The 15,286-nt window shown below is 41.1% G+C and overlaps 4 protein-coding genes across 4 annotated transcripts; all 4 read right to left on the bottom strand.

Annotated features, from left to right (window-relative positions):
• Window positions 1-809: 809 nt before the first annotated feature.
• On the bottom strand, window positions 810-1,909 carry LOC121989806 (VQ motif-containing protein 4-like). Its single transcript, XM_042544068.1, has one exon. It carries the CDS (start codon window positions 1,706-1,708, stop codon window positions 1,004-1,006), a length of 705 nt encoding a protein of 234 aa, XP_042400002.1. The 5' UTR covers window positions 1,709-1,909; the 3' UTR covers window positions 810-1,003.
• Window positions 1,910-4,752: 2,843 nt separating this feature from the next.
• On the bottom strand, window positions 4,753-8,488 carry LOC121991627. Its single transcript, XM_042545610.1, has 2 exons — window positions 8,049-8,488; window positions 4,753-4,843 (listed from the first exon to the last, which is right to left on the bottom strand). Exons 1-2 carry the CDS (start codon window positions 8,486-8,488, stop codon window positions 4,753-4,755), a joined length of 531 nt encoding a protein of 176 aa, XP_042401544.1.
• Window positions 8,489-9,561: 1,073 nt separating this feature from the next.
• LOC121991626 (antifreeze protein Maxi-like) lies at window positions 9,562-10,515 on the bottom strand. The gene is made up of 3 exons (XM_042545609.1): window positions 10,345-10,515; window positions 10,119-10,218; window positions 9,562-10,031 (listed from the first exon to the last, which is right to left on the bottom strand). The coding sequence occupies exons 1-3, from the start codon at window positions 10,513-10,515 to the stop codon at window positions 9,562-9,564; spliced, it is 741 nt and encodes a 246-aa protein (XP_042401543.1).
• Window positions 10,516-10,597: 82 nt separating this feature from the next.
• LOC121989807 lies at window positions 10,598-11,819 on the bottom strand. The gene is made up of 2 exons (XM_042544069.1): window positions 11,025-11,819; window positions 10,598-10,922 (listed from the first exon to the last, which is right to left on the bottom strand). Exons 1-2 carry the CDS (start codon window positions 11,091-11,093, stop codon window positions 10,671-10,673), a joined length of 321 nt encoding a protein of 106 aa, XP_042400003.1. The 5' UTR covers window positions 11,094-11,819; the 3' UTR covers window positions 10,598-10,670.
• Between the last annotated feature and the right edge of the window lie 3,467 nt (window positions 11,820-15,286).

The following is a 15,286-nucleotide window of genomic DNA, read 5'->3' as shown; positions in this document are numbered from 1 at the left end:
AGTGGACAAGGAAACCAATTGACTCGGTTGTCGGCCGGCCCAAGTCAATGCATATTAACGCATCTTCAAATCCAAAGAAAATCCAAGTCGAGATGGCTCGATTTTCTTCGCCAAAGATTCCTAAAGAAGCTCGGTACCATTCTAAATCAGTGACCTAGTTTCAAAAGTCAGTCCATTTCTGCCATCATTGCCTACAACTTTGGCCAAAAATTCCTCCCCTGCCATATCTTAACGCCACAGCCGGATTATCTGATCGGCAGTGGGACATGGGGACAGAGAAAGTTCGGGACAGAGAATCCGAACTACTGTCAGGGATGGGCCACTGCCACTGCTCTTAGTTTGCATGCAGCACTCGAAAGGGATCCTCTCATTTACCTCCAATCATGGAGGGCAATAACACAAACATTGTTTTTCGATTCGGGCAAGGTAAAAACTGATCTCATATAGAAGACCAGCAAAGTCACTTTTCAGCTGGAAAAAGAAAACTGAACGTGGTTACTTGCTTAGTTCAGGTACAAGGCATCAATCTGTCTTTGCAGTGGTAAGTATTTCTGATTATTGAACTTTAGTGTTCAGTCTGAAGTCAAAATTCGTTGCATGCATGAGAAGGGAATCTTATAGCTAGCTAGCTGTCTGCAATTTGTCCAATGAGTGGGGGACAGACCACTAAATTTTTTTCATGGCAGCAATTTTTTTACTTTGTAATCACAATGTGTTATTATTCTCCACTTTGAGTCAACCAAAGAAAGAAAGCAGCAGCAATTTTGGTGGAAATAAGCAATTTGAGTGTTGAGCTTATTCTGTTCTCGAACAGAGAGATACTGAACATAGACTATGATGTTAAGAGTTCATACAGATGAACAGTAGATGTTGAATCAATAAGACAGTGAAATATTGCAGATATCGTTCGTGGTGGATTAAGGTTAGAGCTCGAATTGCAGACTTCATTGGAGAGGAGCTCGAATTGTACAATAGAATTACCAAGGACATGAGCTAAAATCTCTCAGGAAGAAGAGCCGGCGGCGGAGGCGGAAGACACCCTCGGGGATGTCAACGGGAAGAGCGGCAGCAGCCTCGGCAGCTCCGGGTCCCGCGGCGTGGTCCGCGGCGAAGGGTGTAGGTAGAACCCCTTCTCGGCGATGGCTCTCTCCTCGGCCGACATCGCCGCAGCCGGAGGCGGATTGGGCGGCTGCGAGCGTCGGAAAGGATCCGGGTTCAGGGGGGTGACGGGGCTGAGGGTCAACGAGGGCAGGTCGAGGAGGCTCGGCGAGAGGATATCCGGCGGCTGCCTCCGCGGCGAGGCGCCTCCTAGGGGGGAACTAGGGTTCCAACAGCCGGGAATCATGGGGCTGATCATCTTGAGATTCTTGAGGCTACCGCGGCGCTCGTAGAGCTTGAAAGCCTGCTTCTTGGGGCCGGTGGCCTTCGCGACCGGCGAGATCCCGCTCTTGGCTGGCGGCGCCGGCGGCAGCGGGGCGGAGTGCTTTGCGGCCGCGTCGGAGGAGCCAGTCCACATCTGGACAACCTGCTTAAAGGAGCCGGCGTCGGCCTGGATGAACGTAGTGGGGTAGGGACTAGCCGCGTCGACGGACCTCGGCGTGGACTTTGGAGTGAGCGGCGGCGCCTGCGCCGGCGATGCGGCCACTCCATTGCTGTTGCTGCTGGAGGAGGAGGAGGAATTCGGAGACTGGAGCCGTCCTTTCTCCATTAAAAATCCAATTTTTATGGGCAAAGGAAGAGATGGAGGGAGAGAGGAAGAAGAAAGGAAACAGCTTGGAGTATCCTTCTCCTTCGCCTTCTCTTCTCTCCTCGCCAATCTCTTCTCTCTTCAGATTCAGTTGCTGTTCTTGTGGAGGCTGTGTGGGGTGTGTGTGTGTGAGGGAGAGAAATGGATCGTGATGTGGTTGCTTTATGGAAGTTCATGGTGGGGCTAGTCAAATTGGGGCATTTAGAAAAAGGATGAGACGAGTTGACTCAGTTTGCACAATCCAACAACCTGTTTTTGTTACATTTTTAAACTTAGAAAATTAGGGTTTTCTCTGGATATATATATATATTTCAAATAATAAGGGAAGAAAGAACAAAAAAAAAAAATTGGGCAAATTGCGATGAAGGAGTCAGACATGGTAGCGGAAATCACAAGAATTTTGTATAGGGACTACTAAAAATATCATTTCATTTCATAAGGTGGTGGTCCACTTTTTGCCCCCAAATTTGACTCAGGTTGATGCAAACTCTCTGGTAAATGTTGTCTTCTCATTTTAAAAAATGAAATAAAATACTAAATAAAATAAATGCTGGCCAATAAATAGTCCAAATAAAGGGGGAACAAATCAGATCAGTATGCATTTTCCTGCTATATCAATTTGGTAGACCAAGAACAGATTTTTCGCAATCTGTCTATGTATTTTTTTAAAATTTATTTATTGGTTTGTTTATCAAATGACAGGCATATTTGGTAGCTAATCATCAATTAATGCACTGCCACACCCAACCCAACCCAACCAACTCTGAGCAGGTACTACTAAATCTTTTGGCTTGGCCAGGGTTAGCTAAGAGCCTAATGAATACTTTACCAAGTTCTTGAAAATAGTAAACATTTTTCACGCTTTACATGTGTGAAAGATTATTCAACCCAAGCATTGAGTAACAAACTAATAGGTTTTTTTTTTTTTTTTTTTTTTTTCCAATATGGCATAGACATGTGATCCTATCCGAACGCTGAATCGATGGATGCTGGGCACGTGGCGCTCTCTAAACCGATGACGTGGATTTCTGACCGGTCGTATGGAGCTCCGATGAACCTGTAAAGAAGTCGGGTCGGGAAGGGGTTCCCGGCGACGACCCTCCGACGTTCAAGTCAGGCAAGAGAGAACTAAGGAAGTGGCTTTGAAGATAAAAGACCGCGTGATTACGTACCTCTGGCGAAGTATGAGGACCCTTATATAGAGCTGTGAGGAGACTTACACACACATACCGAGGCATACACGTGTCCTCGTACCATACCTCAGTATGAGCTTGCCAGAGGAACTTGCCTGACACCATACTGCTACAGTCCGAGCACCTCTATGATGTGACAGTAGAAGCTTCCGTCATAGGATTCTGTGCATGGCTTGGTCTTCGAACATGCTTATTGTCAGAGAATGTTCCTTTGTCATTTTGTCTCTTCTCTCCTCACGCCGAGCGCCCAGCCGCTCGGCCGTCCCATCACGTCCGACCAGACGCAGGTACTGGTCCGCTCGGGAGATTCCCGGTCGTGTGTTCGGCTGAGACTGTTCCTTCACAACATTGTTGCTTTTTGCCTCGGCCGAGCAGGACACCCGCTCGGCCCGGCGACCTTGTTCACCATGAGCGTCGGAAACCCGACTCCCCGCCGAGTTGTCTTTGATTCTGTTCTGACCCGTTCGGCCGGTTAACCCGACCATTACCCGATCGGCATGACCTCATCTTGCACTTTAACTTTTGACCTCTACATATTATTAAATTCCTTCAAAAGGGGGCATTCGTCCTTACTGCCATATCAACGTGAATCTTATAATTTAAAAGCTTTAGTTATTTCAGTTCTAACAATAAGAAAATACTACAAATAAGTAAAAATAATAATAATTAAAATGTGTTTATAGTCTTCTGTGATCATCTTGCTGTGCTGCTGCTGTTCATCTAAAAGAAAAATTACTAAACATAGTAGCATTATAAATGATATAATTTGCAATGGCAAGGAATCATGTATCCATGGATGGATTTCTAGCTATGAGCTACCGTGAATTAGTTTCCTCCATTGAAAAGAAAACCACAGGATGTTAATTGCATAGCAACCCGTCATTTATACCTCTGGATTTAAGAAGGATTTATTCTTATGATTGATGAAAAAATTTTATAGGACCGGATTAATCATCTATAAAATTAATCAATTCGAAAAGTTGAATACTTCGATTAACAAAAAAATAAAATGATATAATTTACCCTAGGACATAGTGCGATGGTAAGTGGCAAAGTAGATAATTCAAAGAGTGATGGTTTGATTCTCATGTAATGTTGGGTACGTATTCTCAAACGCATGCGGTGCTCGAACTATTGGTGATGTGGGCCATGGATATTTATGATTTTTAAATTTAGTCTGGTGGTCGATAAAAAATTCTGTTTATCTTATTCTATTAGGTAGAGTAATCCTTCTACATCATTGGACTCTATTCCTTATAATAACAATTAAATTTTTTTTATCTTTCTCTTTTTCATTTAATATATATATTTATCATTATTTTACATTACCTAATTAGAACATTAATTGATAGTTAAATACATATTCATACTATGTGTTTATCAAAAATTTTTATTAATATATGCAATTTCGACTTCTATTTGTTTTCTGAATAATCCTTACATTATTAAAAATAAAATAAAATAAAATAAATGATATAATTTACATAGAGATTGATGTAACTATAAAATGGATAAAGTTGATTCGTTTTGTATTGGTACAGTCGTAGGAATTTCTGTAACGATATAAAACAAGGGGACAAAAAGAAAGAGAAAGTCAACTCCTATTCCAGCTTGCTGAAAAGAAGAAGAAAACATAGACCCAGCATCCATTCTTTATTTTCTTTACTTTTATAATTTAATCAAGTGGAGTTTAGCACCTTCACTTTCAAAATATGAATAAATATTGGGAGGAAAAGATTCAGAAAGTGAACTATAATAATATATTTTCTCTCTTGTTTTTTTTTTAAAAAAACTTCAGTTCCAGTTGCCTCATCAATCATCCATTGCTGAAGGCAACTGGAAGTGGAGAATGAGGTTCTCTCCATTTTGAAAGTTGATGCTCATAATGACAAACAAATTCAACCTACATGACAAAGACAGAAGCCAGATTATAGAGAAACATGTTGCATGAGGGAAAATATTAGTGGTAGTTTTTCCCTACAACGTTATAGCCAACCATAAATCTTGAAAGAAATATAGAAAGAGAACAAAAAAGTGGCATGAAATTCCAGATGTAGATGGCAAAGACACTGATATAATACTTGGAAAATTTCTTTGGTTTGAGTGTCCGTTTACACCTTGTCCACTTGAATATACACAATATTTTTTATAACCAAGATATCATTGTAGGAAACAAAGGGCATGCATGATATTGCAACTTGTGATAATAATATGACAATTACCACATCTCATTATTATTTTTAATATTTTGTAATTCTTAAAAGAGCTCTGACACATACCTAAATTTGATGCAATGCAGTTATTATTTATAGGCAAGTATAACTAATACATGTAGAGAGAGACATATAACTCACTTTAATTTTGTATGTGTATAAAGTATTTATTATTATGCTTATATGGATGGATGAAAGCTATTTTAACAACTTCTTAGTCACCAAACAATATCTCACAAAATATTAATGGAACACTTTAAAATTTCTTTGGTTGGATCACCTATTTACACCTTGTCCAATTTTTTTTTTTAATTGACACTATATATATACAGCTTTTCAAACTGACTAATAAGGTGATGCCCAATTCCACGGAAATTTTTCATCAATCATCAGGATAAATCGGAAAGTGTTCATGGAAGCCTATTCAAATGGCCAATATTCTTAAGTCCGTTTCTCACCGGAGAAAAAAATCTCCTGTAATACGCCACAGCAGAGATTCAAATCTTAGATCCCTTAGTTACACCTAACCATTGTACCATTATCTCGAGGACTACACTTTATCCACTTGAATACACACAATGTGTATGATAGTCGAGAGATCATCGTAGGAAACAAAGACCCAAGGCAAATATTACAACTTGTGATAATAATATGGCAATTACCAATACAAATCTCAATATTAGAGGTGGTTTATGCCGTCTTAAATAGAGGATTTAGTAATCTGAGGTAAAAGCAGTATTACATGATATAAATGTAAACACGTACCAAATTTTGGTCGCTTCATAATCAATATCTTAATGGTAATTTTCTTTCGGTAACTGGATGTGATAAGATCCCCCGCCTACATTCAAACTCCATAAACAGATGATAGAAACATAAAATGTGCTGTTCAGATGAAGAACAGAAGTTGCATAATTGGTAGTGCAGATATCTTGTCTAGTCATATATTTCTGTTTGCAGAGAAAGGTTACGAAATCAACACCCACTCATTATATTCAAATTAGCTGATGGAGTACACATACACAGCTAGGTATCATAAATTTAGAGAGATTGGTTTCAAGTTCCACAAGGTATTGGGAATTGGGATTGAGATCAGAGTTGACAACTGCTGCTTCTCTAGCCAAATCTGTGCAATTTCTGGTTGAAAATCAAACACAGGTCAATTGATGTTGAAATTTCAATGCAATTCTCACCGTCCATGACTTCTATAGATCCATTTAAAGAAGAAGAAGAATTAATGATCCAGCTACGGGACAACACATCCTGAAGCTTACAGAGGAATTGCTGGATGACTATTCCTAGGACATTGGAGCACACGACTGGAATGGACTGCACTGTCATTCCTGAGCTCTGAGGTGATCATGAATTTCACATCCCTGCCCCACCCATACTTCATATTTTCACAAGTGAGCTAAGCTACAAGTGGTGTATCCACTGTTTCAATGATCTTCATATAGGATGCTGCAGCCAAAACTAAAAGTGAAATTTTTAATTAGTATGCTAACAAAGAGACCTCACAAGTCATTATGCATTCATGTTGTTTAGCAGCATGTTCTTATTTTAATTATGTTCCTCGTTGCAGTAATATTTTTTATATCATCCATATACTACCAGTTTCTGTGTCAGAATTATGCTTGAAATGCCAGATCCACGAAGTAAGATATTTAACTCAAGAAGCATGGCAGTTCTATCCTATAGATGGATTGCCTAAATTATTGAAATCAGTACATAACAATTGAAAGGTTGTCTGTACAAGGTATTATGTGACATATTCATCTAATGATGCAGTAAAGACAAGAACTGATCATAAAGAACAGTAGGGCATGACTCACCAACAATAATGATGCTCAAGCTAAGAGAGCATTAGTTCTAATAATGGTTCGATACCACGTAGTATTCATTTCCAAGTTTGAAAATGTATCACTAATTCAAACTACAATTTGACAGTATCTCAAGAAGAGAGCAAACATAAAGATAATTGCTGGGGCCCCAAGCTGAAATTTATTTTCTATCAAGCTACGAATAGCTATTGTTTCTCTAGTGAATAGAAGTCTTTCGCAAAAAAAGGTAGCATATTTTACCCAACGTTTTTCCCAGATATCACAGGCAACACAAATTAAGCTATCTTGTTGACACAATATCATTCTGTAGTTGAGGTAACAACTGGTTCTTTTGCATCAATGGGTGGGGATAACAAAATCAGTTACATCAACAACTTTATTCTTAGATATTAATAGCACATAGTAAGTTGGCATTTCTTCAATTTTCCAGTCAGTGAAGGTCACAACAGAAACAGGTCAAGCATCCCTATAAAAGATGTAAAGACAATGTTTTTGTAAAAGCTTGTGGGAATTATGTCAGATGGACAATAGATGAAGCATAAAGGGGAGCATTTTTCCACCTTAATTAGGTAATCAACATCTTACACACAAGAAAAATATGATGCAAGCATCAAATATTAGTTGAATTTTGGGTATAGAGAAAACCTTGCAAAAATCTATTTCCCTGAAATCTTCTTCAATTTCAGTGCTGTTAGTTAAGGCGGCTTCTATGAATAAAGAAATTGAAAATGACATTCAATATGAACAAATTTACTTCTCATCTAATTGCCACAAAGTAGAATGACATAAAAAAGGCCACCTCTGGTAGTAACTCGAGATCACCCAATTCCTTGAATTCTGAACATTGTTATCAAACTTGCCTAGTATTAAAAATATATGCCTCAATGGAATTGTTTGGTGTAGATCAAACTACAATGAAGCTCATACAGCATTTTGAAACTCCTGATATTTTGACACCAGAAATGTTTTCAACTGGTAAATTTCTGTCGGATGTCCAAACTCAAAATATCTTTCAGCTTACTACACAGCCACTGACTACATGTGAGATTCAAACCAGTCGAGAATATCACCAATAGGCAAGCTGGTCATCTCATGGTATGCAAACACAAGATTTAACTCCTCCTCTACATGATCAAGCCATTCATACTTCTCCATTGAGGGATCCTTTTCCTTAAGAGCTTGCTTCCACCGACTTGCTCGTCCATCGCTCTTCAAATATCCCCTCTCATCAATGAAACCCTTCTCCTGAAACAACTCAAATACACTGGCAGATACTGCCTCATCCAAACCAGGGATCCTTTCCGTCAAAAGCGTACGAGTCAATGGGAACTCCAGACACCTAACCTCCTTAACAGAAACACCCTTCTTCTTCAACGAAGCCATGTTCTTCTCTATCAGCCTCTTTGCACGTAGGTCTTTAGGCATATGGACAAAGAGAGTGGGAGGATACCCAACTAGAACACCCATGGAACCGAATACCCCAGCTGAAATCATGAGCGCTATGCTGCTAAAATTCACCTCCTATGCCAGCGCAGAAACAAAATAACCACCAGATGAAGCTCCCAGAGCTGTGACAGGAAGCTTTTGGAGCTTGTGGTTCTCAGTCCACAATTATAGTATCCCTTTAGCAATGCCGACGTCCTTCTCGATAGACCAGCATCTTCCGAGGCTGGAAACAGCGATGACGGCGAACCTGCGACCTAGAGCACTGAGGACAATCAGCTTGTCTTTTGGATCGATCCCAGAAATTAGCAGCTCGGCAGTTGCAACCGTGAGCTATGAAGACGACGACCTTGGGGGACTCGGGAATTTGCCATATGACTTCGGTCTTGTTGACGAATTCGGCGGTCGGTTGGGATCGAACAGATGCAACAGCAACAACATAATTCCTTTCGCTCTTCCTATCAGGTTGGGTCAGTGATCCAGTCAAACCATTAGAATTCATGGAGGAAGCTAGAAGAATCATGCCTACGAGAAGAAGAGGCAGCAATCCGACAGCAACCGCCCCTCCTCTCCGCTGCGTGCTCAGTGGTCTCTTCGCTCTCTGCGCGATTAGGGAGAGGCGTCATGATCTAGGGCAAGATCGAAGCTTTACTGCAAGATTGAGCACGCGATTTTGATGAAAAGAACGCGAAAAAAAAATCCGCCTGAAACGTAAGACGCTGCTGACCGATTGAGATCTAAATCGATATTTAAAACCTCTTTCCAAATTAGGCTATTCCGTGAGGGATTATGGCCCACAGCAGCTTTATATGGGTTGGGCGAGCCCATATGAAAGCCCAAAGCAATCTTAATAATTTACTTTTGTAAATTAGCCCTTTATTTTCATGAATATGAGTTTTCACCCTTGTATTTTGAAATTAAAATAATAATAATAAACTTTAATATATGCTGTATGGAAAATTGCTTTAATTTATACTAATTCTTTGTATTCATAAATTTTCGAAACTTTAATCGGCTTTCTTTTAAAGTTCTCTCACATGATAGGTCACATAAATGCGATGCTCAAAACATGGAGAAAGTCGACTGAGGAAAGTGATCGTCGACCACTACAATTTGTTTCTGTTCTACCAGATGTTAAATATAAATTTGCAGGCTGAGCCGCCGCCGGCGTTGGCGTTAGCGGCAGCGGCGGCGGCGGCGGCGGATGCGGGATTTGCCGGAAGGAGGGTGGCGGCGGCGGGATTTGCGAGGGCGGCGGCGGCGGCGGTGGCAAGAGGGACGGCGTCGGCTGGAGCTATTGTAGCAGCGTAAGCAGACAAATGTGCTGCTGTAGTTATCAGTTGCGCATATAAACCACCTCCAGCAACATGAGCAGCTACAGGGGCAGCGTTGGCAGCTGCAGCGGCGGGGACGGTGGCGGGGTCTCCAACGACGATGGCAGCAGCGGCGGTTGGTGCAGCGGCGGGGACGGTGGCGGAGTCTCCAACGACGATGGCAGCAGCGGCGGTTGGTGCATCGGCGGCGGCAAGATGGTAGGCGTCGGCAGGAGCGACTGCAACCGCATCAGCACATACTACAGATAAATCATCTCCCGCTACAGTGTCAAATCAACTACATTGCGCTATTTATAAATAAACTCCGCCTCCTAAACCTCCTAACATTAAAAGTGTGCTCTGGCTACAGCTGTAAAGCGATCGCTTTATTCTGCTCGCAGCAGAGAATCGCTGCGACAGCTGCTCGCAGCAGAGAATCGCTGCGACAGTTATAAAGCGATCTGCTCGCTGCAGAGAATCGCTGCGACAGCTGTAAAGCGATCTGCTTTACTCTGCTCGCAGCAGAGAATCGATCAGATCGCTGCCAGCGATTCTATTTGAGAGAATAAAAGTAATAATCAAATTAAAATAAACCTTCTTCTTAGATGGGTATCTCCTCCCTTTCATTGGCAAGTTCTGGGATTTCCAATTCTTCACCGTCATGGGGGACAGCGGGGGCATCTTCTTTGCCCTTCCTCGTTTGCAAGTCTCCCTGGTCTTGTGGGCAAGCAGTTGGTTCTTCTGCATGATCATCATCTTCTTCATCAAGAATAAGAATCACTAAATTTAATTTTTGTATTTAGTGGTTTGCTAGGAACAGCACTAGATTTCGCATCCGACTCTTTCCCATGCACTAACTCTTCATAGAACTGCACATTGAAAGAAAGCAATCCTACATTAGACCACACATCCATGGATTGCTAGGCAACAACGAAGGCCAAAAAGCAGACACAAAAATACGATGAGAAAGCTCTAATCTTTAATGCTACATAAATACAGTTAACTTTGATATAAAACCTAGGTGGAACCCAATTCAGAGGAGAAGAAGAACGAACATCCTCCAGGAGATTAAGGGCTTCATTTGTCGCCTGGCGCTCCCTCCCTCCGTCGCAAGTAAGGAAAAAACCTTGCACACCTGGACGCAGCGGATATAATCCCTTCCTGACGGGTTTCTGCGTGGCAACGGCACAGATCATCGAACACAAAGTTCAGTTGATGATGCATGAGGAGGAGAGAAAGGTAAAAGAAGGTCAAAAAGTGGAGAGAAAATTTACCCCATGGGGAAGATACTTCCTCTTCTTCCCTTCGCCGCCGTTTACGCTAGCCTCGTCGCTGTCCGCCATGGCCGCGCTCTCTCTCTCGCTCTCTATCTGGAAGACGAATGGCGTTGTGGAGATTAAAACCCTAGGATCGAACCGCCGCAGGTAGTGGGCGAGTGGATCCCGGTTCACCGAACCCGATTTAGATAATGGCGGTTCGATTTTCTACCATCGTGGTCCGTAAAGGAGGAGAAAAATAAAAATTGCGTTTTTTAGAGGACCAACATAGAGTAAATAAGCAACAAACTATAGGGGCCAAATTAATGGCGTTTCCTTTTAAAAAAGCACAAACTCGTATATGGTGCTGGATCCTCATTAAATTTCAGCAGGAATTATGCTGTCCCTCAGAATAAACCAAGCAATTTGGATCCCTTTCGATCTGTAGCTGGTGGGAAGAAAAGTTTTAAACCTCATTTGACTTCACCGGAGAGAACAAAAGTCAGTGACCTAGATTTTAGTGGTTTTCATATAGGGACATCTAGAAGTGCAGCATTTGTTCCGGAGATAGTTAATAATCTAAAAGGAGATGATCCTGACAAATTATCAAACGAAACATCTTCTGTTGTTGATAAGACACACATGGCAATTGACAAAAGGTGGAATCGTCACCCTAGTGGTTTTCTAGTCCCGGCCTCACAAGATTTCAGAGGAAGTAAATCATGATTAATGCTGAGCAGGATAGGTGACTGGGGGTCGAAGGAATTTTTGGCGCAACAGACCAGGGTTTTATCCCCGAGTACAACTGACGACCTTCGACCCCACAATTTTATTGACAAGTTACAGACACCTAATCAACTGATCCAGCCCATGAGCGCAACATACCAGGGTTTTAGCCCCGGCCCCACATGGATTCTTATTCAAGTGGTCTGAGAAAAAGTGATACCATGAGCAGTAGCAAATCACAAAACCCAGGGGTTCCAGTTGTAAATACTTCTGTACCTACGAAGCTTGAAATCACTTTCATTTTTGGGGTCAGTTCAACAAGCAATTCAGATTCAAAAGGCAGTGTTCCAACGAATCACATGAGATCTCTAGGTAATGTGAGCAATTGCAAATGTGGTATTTATGATGAACTTCCTTCGCTATTCAGTAATAGAGTGGGGATAAGTTCTAGTTCAATTGCTTCTAATATTCCTTCATTCACTAGTCTGCATGATGACAAGGACAAGCTGAATTTGCAAAATTATGGTAATCCTGTTGCTTCTCATTGGAGCAACCAAACTGAAGAGAAAGTGAAACACAACATTGCTAATTCTTTCATATTTGGTAATAATAAGTCTGCAGTTTCAATTAGCCTTTGTGACAACATGGAGAAACTGAATTTGCAAAATTCTGGTGACCATGTTACTTCTCAAATGAAGAACCAAGCTGATGACTGTGGGAAGCTTAATTCTGCTAATTTATTTATTTTTGGTAATAACAAGGGTGCTCCGAGTTCCTCTGCTGGTAGTCCTGTCAATGCATTGGCTGAGAAGATTGATACAGTGACTATTCAGAGTCCTGTGAATGTGCTGTCGGAGAAGATTAATAAAGTGAGTATTCAGAGTATGCAAGCATCACAATCTAGTGAGGCTCTCTTCAATTTCATGAGCACGCGAGAACAAGTAGGGATGCCACACATGGAATTTAGGAGCTCAAGAACTACAGATGACATGTTGAAAGAGAATTTGTTTTCTGGACCACGTAAAAGCGCGCCATTTAGTGGAAAGAAGGCAGAATCTAAGGCTTCCTGAATGAGAAAAAGAAATGGTAAACTAAATAATCTCAGTCCACAACACCAAACCTTTGCTCAAACATTTCCATTTGCATCAAATATTAATTAAATAATAAGATCTAATAGGCAAATATTCTTAACGGAATTTTTAGAAAATTTTAGAAATTTTCTGTATGGCGTGTTTTGAGGGGATGAGTTTATAGGCTTTGGAAAAACTTGTTTAGAAATACCCTAAGATGGGAGTTGATTAAGGAAGTAACCTAGATTTTAATAAAGGAAAACCTAAGTTTTATTTATTTCCTTTTTCTTCTTTTTCTTTTCTTATTTTTTTTACCGTGCCATAATCTTCTTCCTCGCCGTTTCCTTCACCGACTCTTCTCTCGCGCCGCCGCCCGAATCCCCTTCCTTCCCTTCCGAGCCGCACGTCGCCGCCAACATCTCTCCTCTTCTCACCACCGGCCAAGATTCTTCCTCCCTCGGAGTTACTTTCGGCCAAGGAGAGGTTCTGTGTCGAGCCTTCACCCTTCTTCTCGATATGTTTAACTCAGATGGGTGGTTAATTAATGATCGTACATCAATTAGAGTTTTTCCCTAACTAGTTTTGGGGATTTATTTAGCTAATTAATTCAAAGGAACTTAGCTAAATAAAATACTTTGATGCAGGGCTCTGATTCGAGACGGAAGTCTCGACATAGGATCTATCTGGTCACGATCTCCATTTTTTTAGGCGGGTACTTTGACTTATCTCTTTTGATAATGTCATTTTGATATGCTTAGTAGGTTATAGCATCTAATAATGATTATGTTTATTATTGCTTTGGTATGTCACTACATGATACATGTTGCATACTTTTATATGTTCTGCATTTATGTTTTATACCCTCTTGATTATTTCATAGAGGTAGGATATACCATGATTTATTGTGTATAGGACTAGTTATATGTCATACCTAACTTGTGTACTTAGATCATTTTTGATCCATTTACTTTTTGATACATACTATATGGAGGTGGATATGGTCAGGATTTACATGCTTAATAACATGCACTATCTTGCATGATTGCATGTTGAGCGATTGTCGGCTCAATTATTGTTGAGCACATCGACAGTTACATGGATCTGCACACACAACCACTCATGAGTTAGTGGTATATCAGGCAGGATGTGTTGTAGCAGGTTGCTCTGTCAATGGATCCGCTGGTTCGCTCATGGGTAGTGTAGGCTGCAGCGTGATAGTGGCCAGAGATCCCTCCCCTTGACTATAACACAGGAAGATGAGAGCTTAGGCTCCCCCACTATGTTTGGGGTAGGAGAATAGATATACTCCGATAGCATCATGTCCACTCGGTCACTCAGGAGCAGTGATGACAGAGTGCACAGTTGTCATAGTCCTACCCACTCGGTCTCACCATCGCGTGTGAGATGGCTGACTGGCGTCAAGGGTGACCAGGACATTTTGCATCATATGCATAGATTGCATTTATTGCTTGTGATTGTTGCATATTGGATGCTGCATTTCTGTGGTTGCATATGATTGACATGCATACAGGAGACATTGTGAGTTTGGTCTGACGACCTTTATGTCAAGATAGGAGGCCCTGGTGAGTACAGTTTCTCCTATCTTTTCAGTTTGCATTTCCAGCTATTGTCCAGGAGATTGTACGACATGATGATTATTATTGGTTATATTGTACTATGCATGTCCGCTTGATACCCGCTGAGTGGTGGTCTCACCCTATTACTTTATTTTCCTATTTCAGGTTGAAGCTGTCAAGAGGTTCCAGTCGTTAGTCCTCTACTAGGTGTCGAGATGACTTTCTAGTTTCGGACTTTCTTTGTTGCCTTGTTTTGGTATGTCTACATACTTATGATGTATAATTCTTGTATTTATGAATTTTATATCGTGCTTCGGGTATGATGCTCATGCTTTCCGTTGCGAAGGTTTTCCTCGTTGTAGTGTAGGTATTATTTATAAACTGCGTGGTTGTGTAGTCAGCCGGAGGCTGATTTATTATTAACTGTGTGGATTGTTTTATTATTGTATGGTATATGTTCCCGTGTTGGCCGATGATTGTGAGCCCTGAGGGCTATGTAGTTAAGTTTCAGATTGTCATCCATACAGGGGAGATTTTGTCAAAATTTTCTCTGACAGGGACTTCCCCGGGGTGTGACATCATTGTCGAAAACAAAGACCCAAGGCAAATATCACAACTTGTGATAATAATATGGAAATTACCAATACAAAGCTCAATATTATAGGTGGTTTATGCAGTCATAGATAGAGGATTCAGTAATATGAGGCAAAAGCAGTATTACATGAAATAAATGTAAATACGTACCAACTTTTGGTCACTTCATAATCAATATCTTAATGGTAATTTTCTTACAGAAACTGGATGTGATAAGATCCCCCGGCTACATTCAAACTCCATATACAGATGATAGAAACATGTAATGTGATGTTCAGATGAAAAACAGAGGTTGCATAATTGGCAGTGCAGA

Source organism: Zingiber officinale, chromosome 6B, assembly GCF_018446385.1.
Source record: "Zingiber officinale cultivar Zhangliang chromosome 6B, Zo_v1.1, whole genome shotgun sequence".
NCBI lineage: Eukaryota > Viridiplantae > Streptophyta > Magnoliopsida > Zingiberales > Zingiberaceae > Zingiber > Zingiber officinale.
The sequence above is the reverse complement of the archived record's forward strand: the minus strand, read 5'-3'. Positions and strand labels throughout refer to the sequence as shown.

Excerpts from the sequence above, each read along its gene's own strand:
- LOC121989806 (XM_042544068.1), bottom strand. The coding sequence starts at position 1,708 with ATGGAGAAAGGACGGCTCCAGTCTCCGAATTCCTCCTCCTCCTCCAGC.
- LOC121991627 (XM_042545610.1), bottom strand. The coding sequence starts at position 8,488 with ATGATTTCAGCTGGGGTATTCGGTTCCATGGGTGTTCTAGTTGGGTAT. Across the intron at positions 4,844-8,048 it reads ATTGGTGATATTCTCGACTG|GTTGAATTTGTTTGTCATTA; the intron begins GTTTGAATCTCA and ends TTTGTCATGTAG.
- LOC121991626 (XM_042545609.1), bottom strand. The coding sequence starts at position 10,515 with ATGAAGAAGATGATGATCATGCAGAAGAACCAACTGCTTGCCCACAAG. Across the intron at positions 10,219-10,344 it reads GATACCCATCTAAGAAGAAG|CGAGCAGATCGCTTTATAAC; the intron begins GTTTATTTTAAT and ends GATTCTCTGCAG. Across the intron at positions 10,032-10,118 it reads AAAGCGATCGCTTTACAGCT|CGGGAGATGATTTATCTGTA; the intron begins GTAGCCAGAGCA and ends TTGACACTGTAG.
- LOC121989807 (XM_042544069.1), bottom strand. The coding sequence starts at position 11,093 with ATGGCGGACAGCGACGAGGCTAGCGTAAACGGCGGCGAAGGGAAGAAG. Across the intron at positions 10,923-11,024 it reads GGAAGTATCTTCCCCATGGG|AAACCCGTCAGGAAGGGATT; the intron begins GTAAATTTTCTC and ends GTTGCCACGCAG.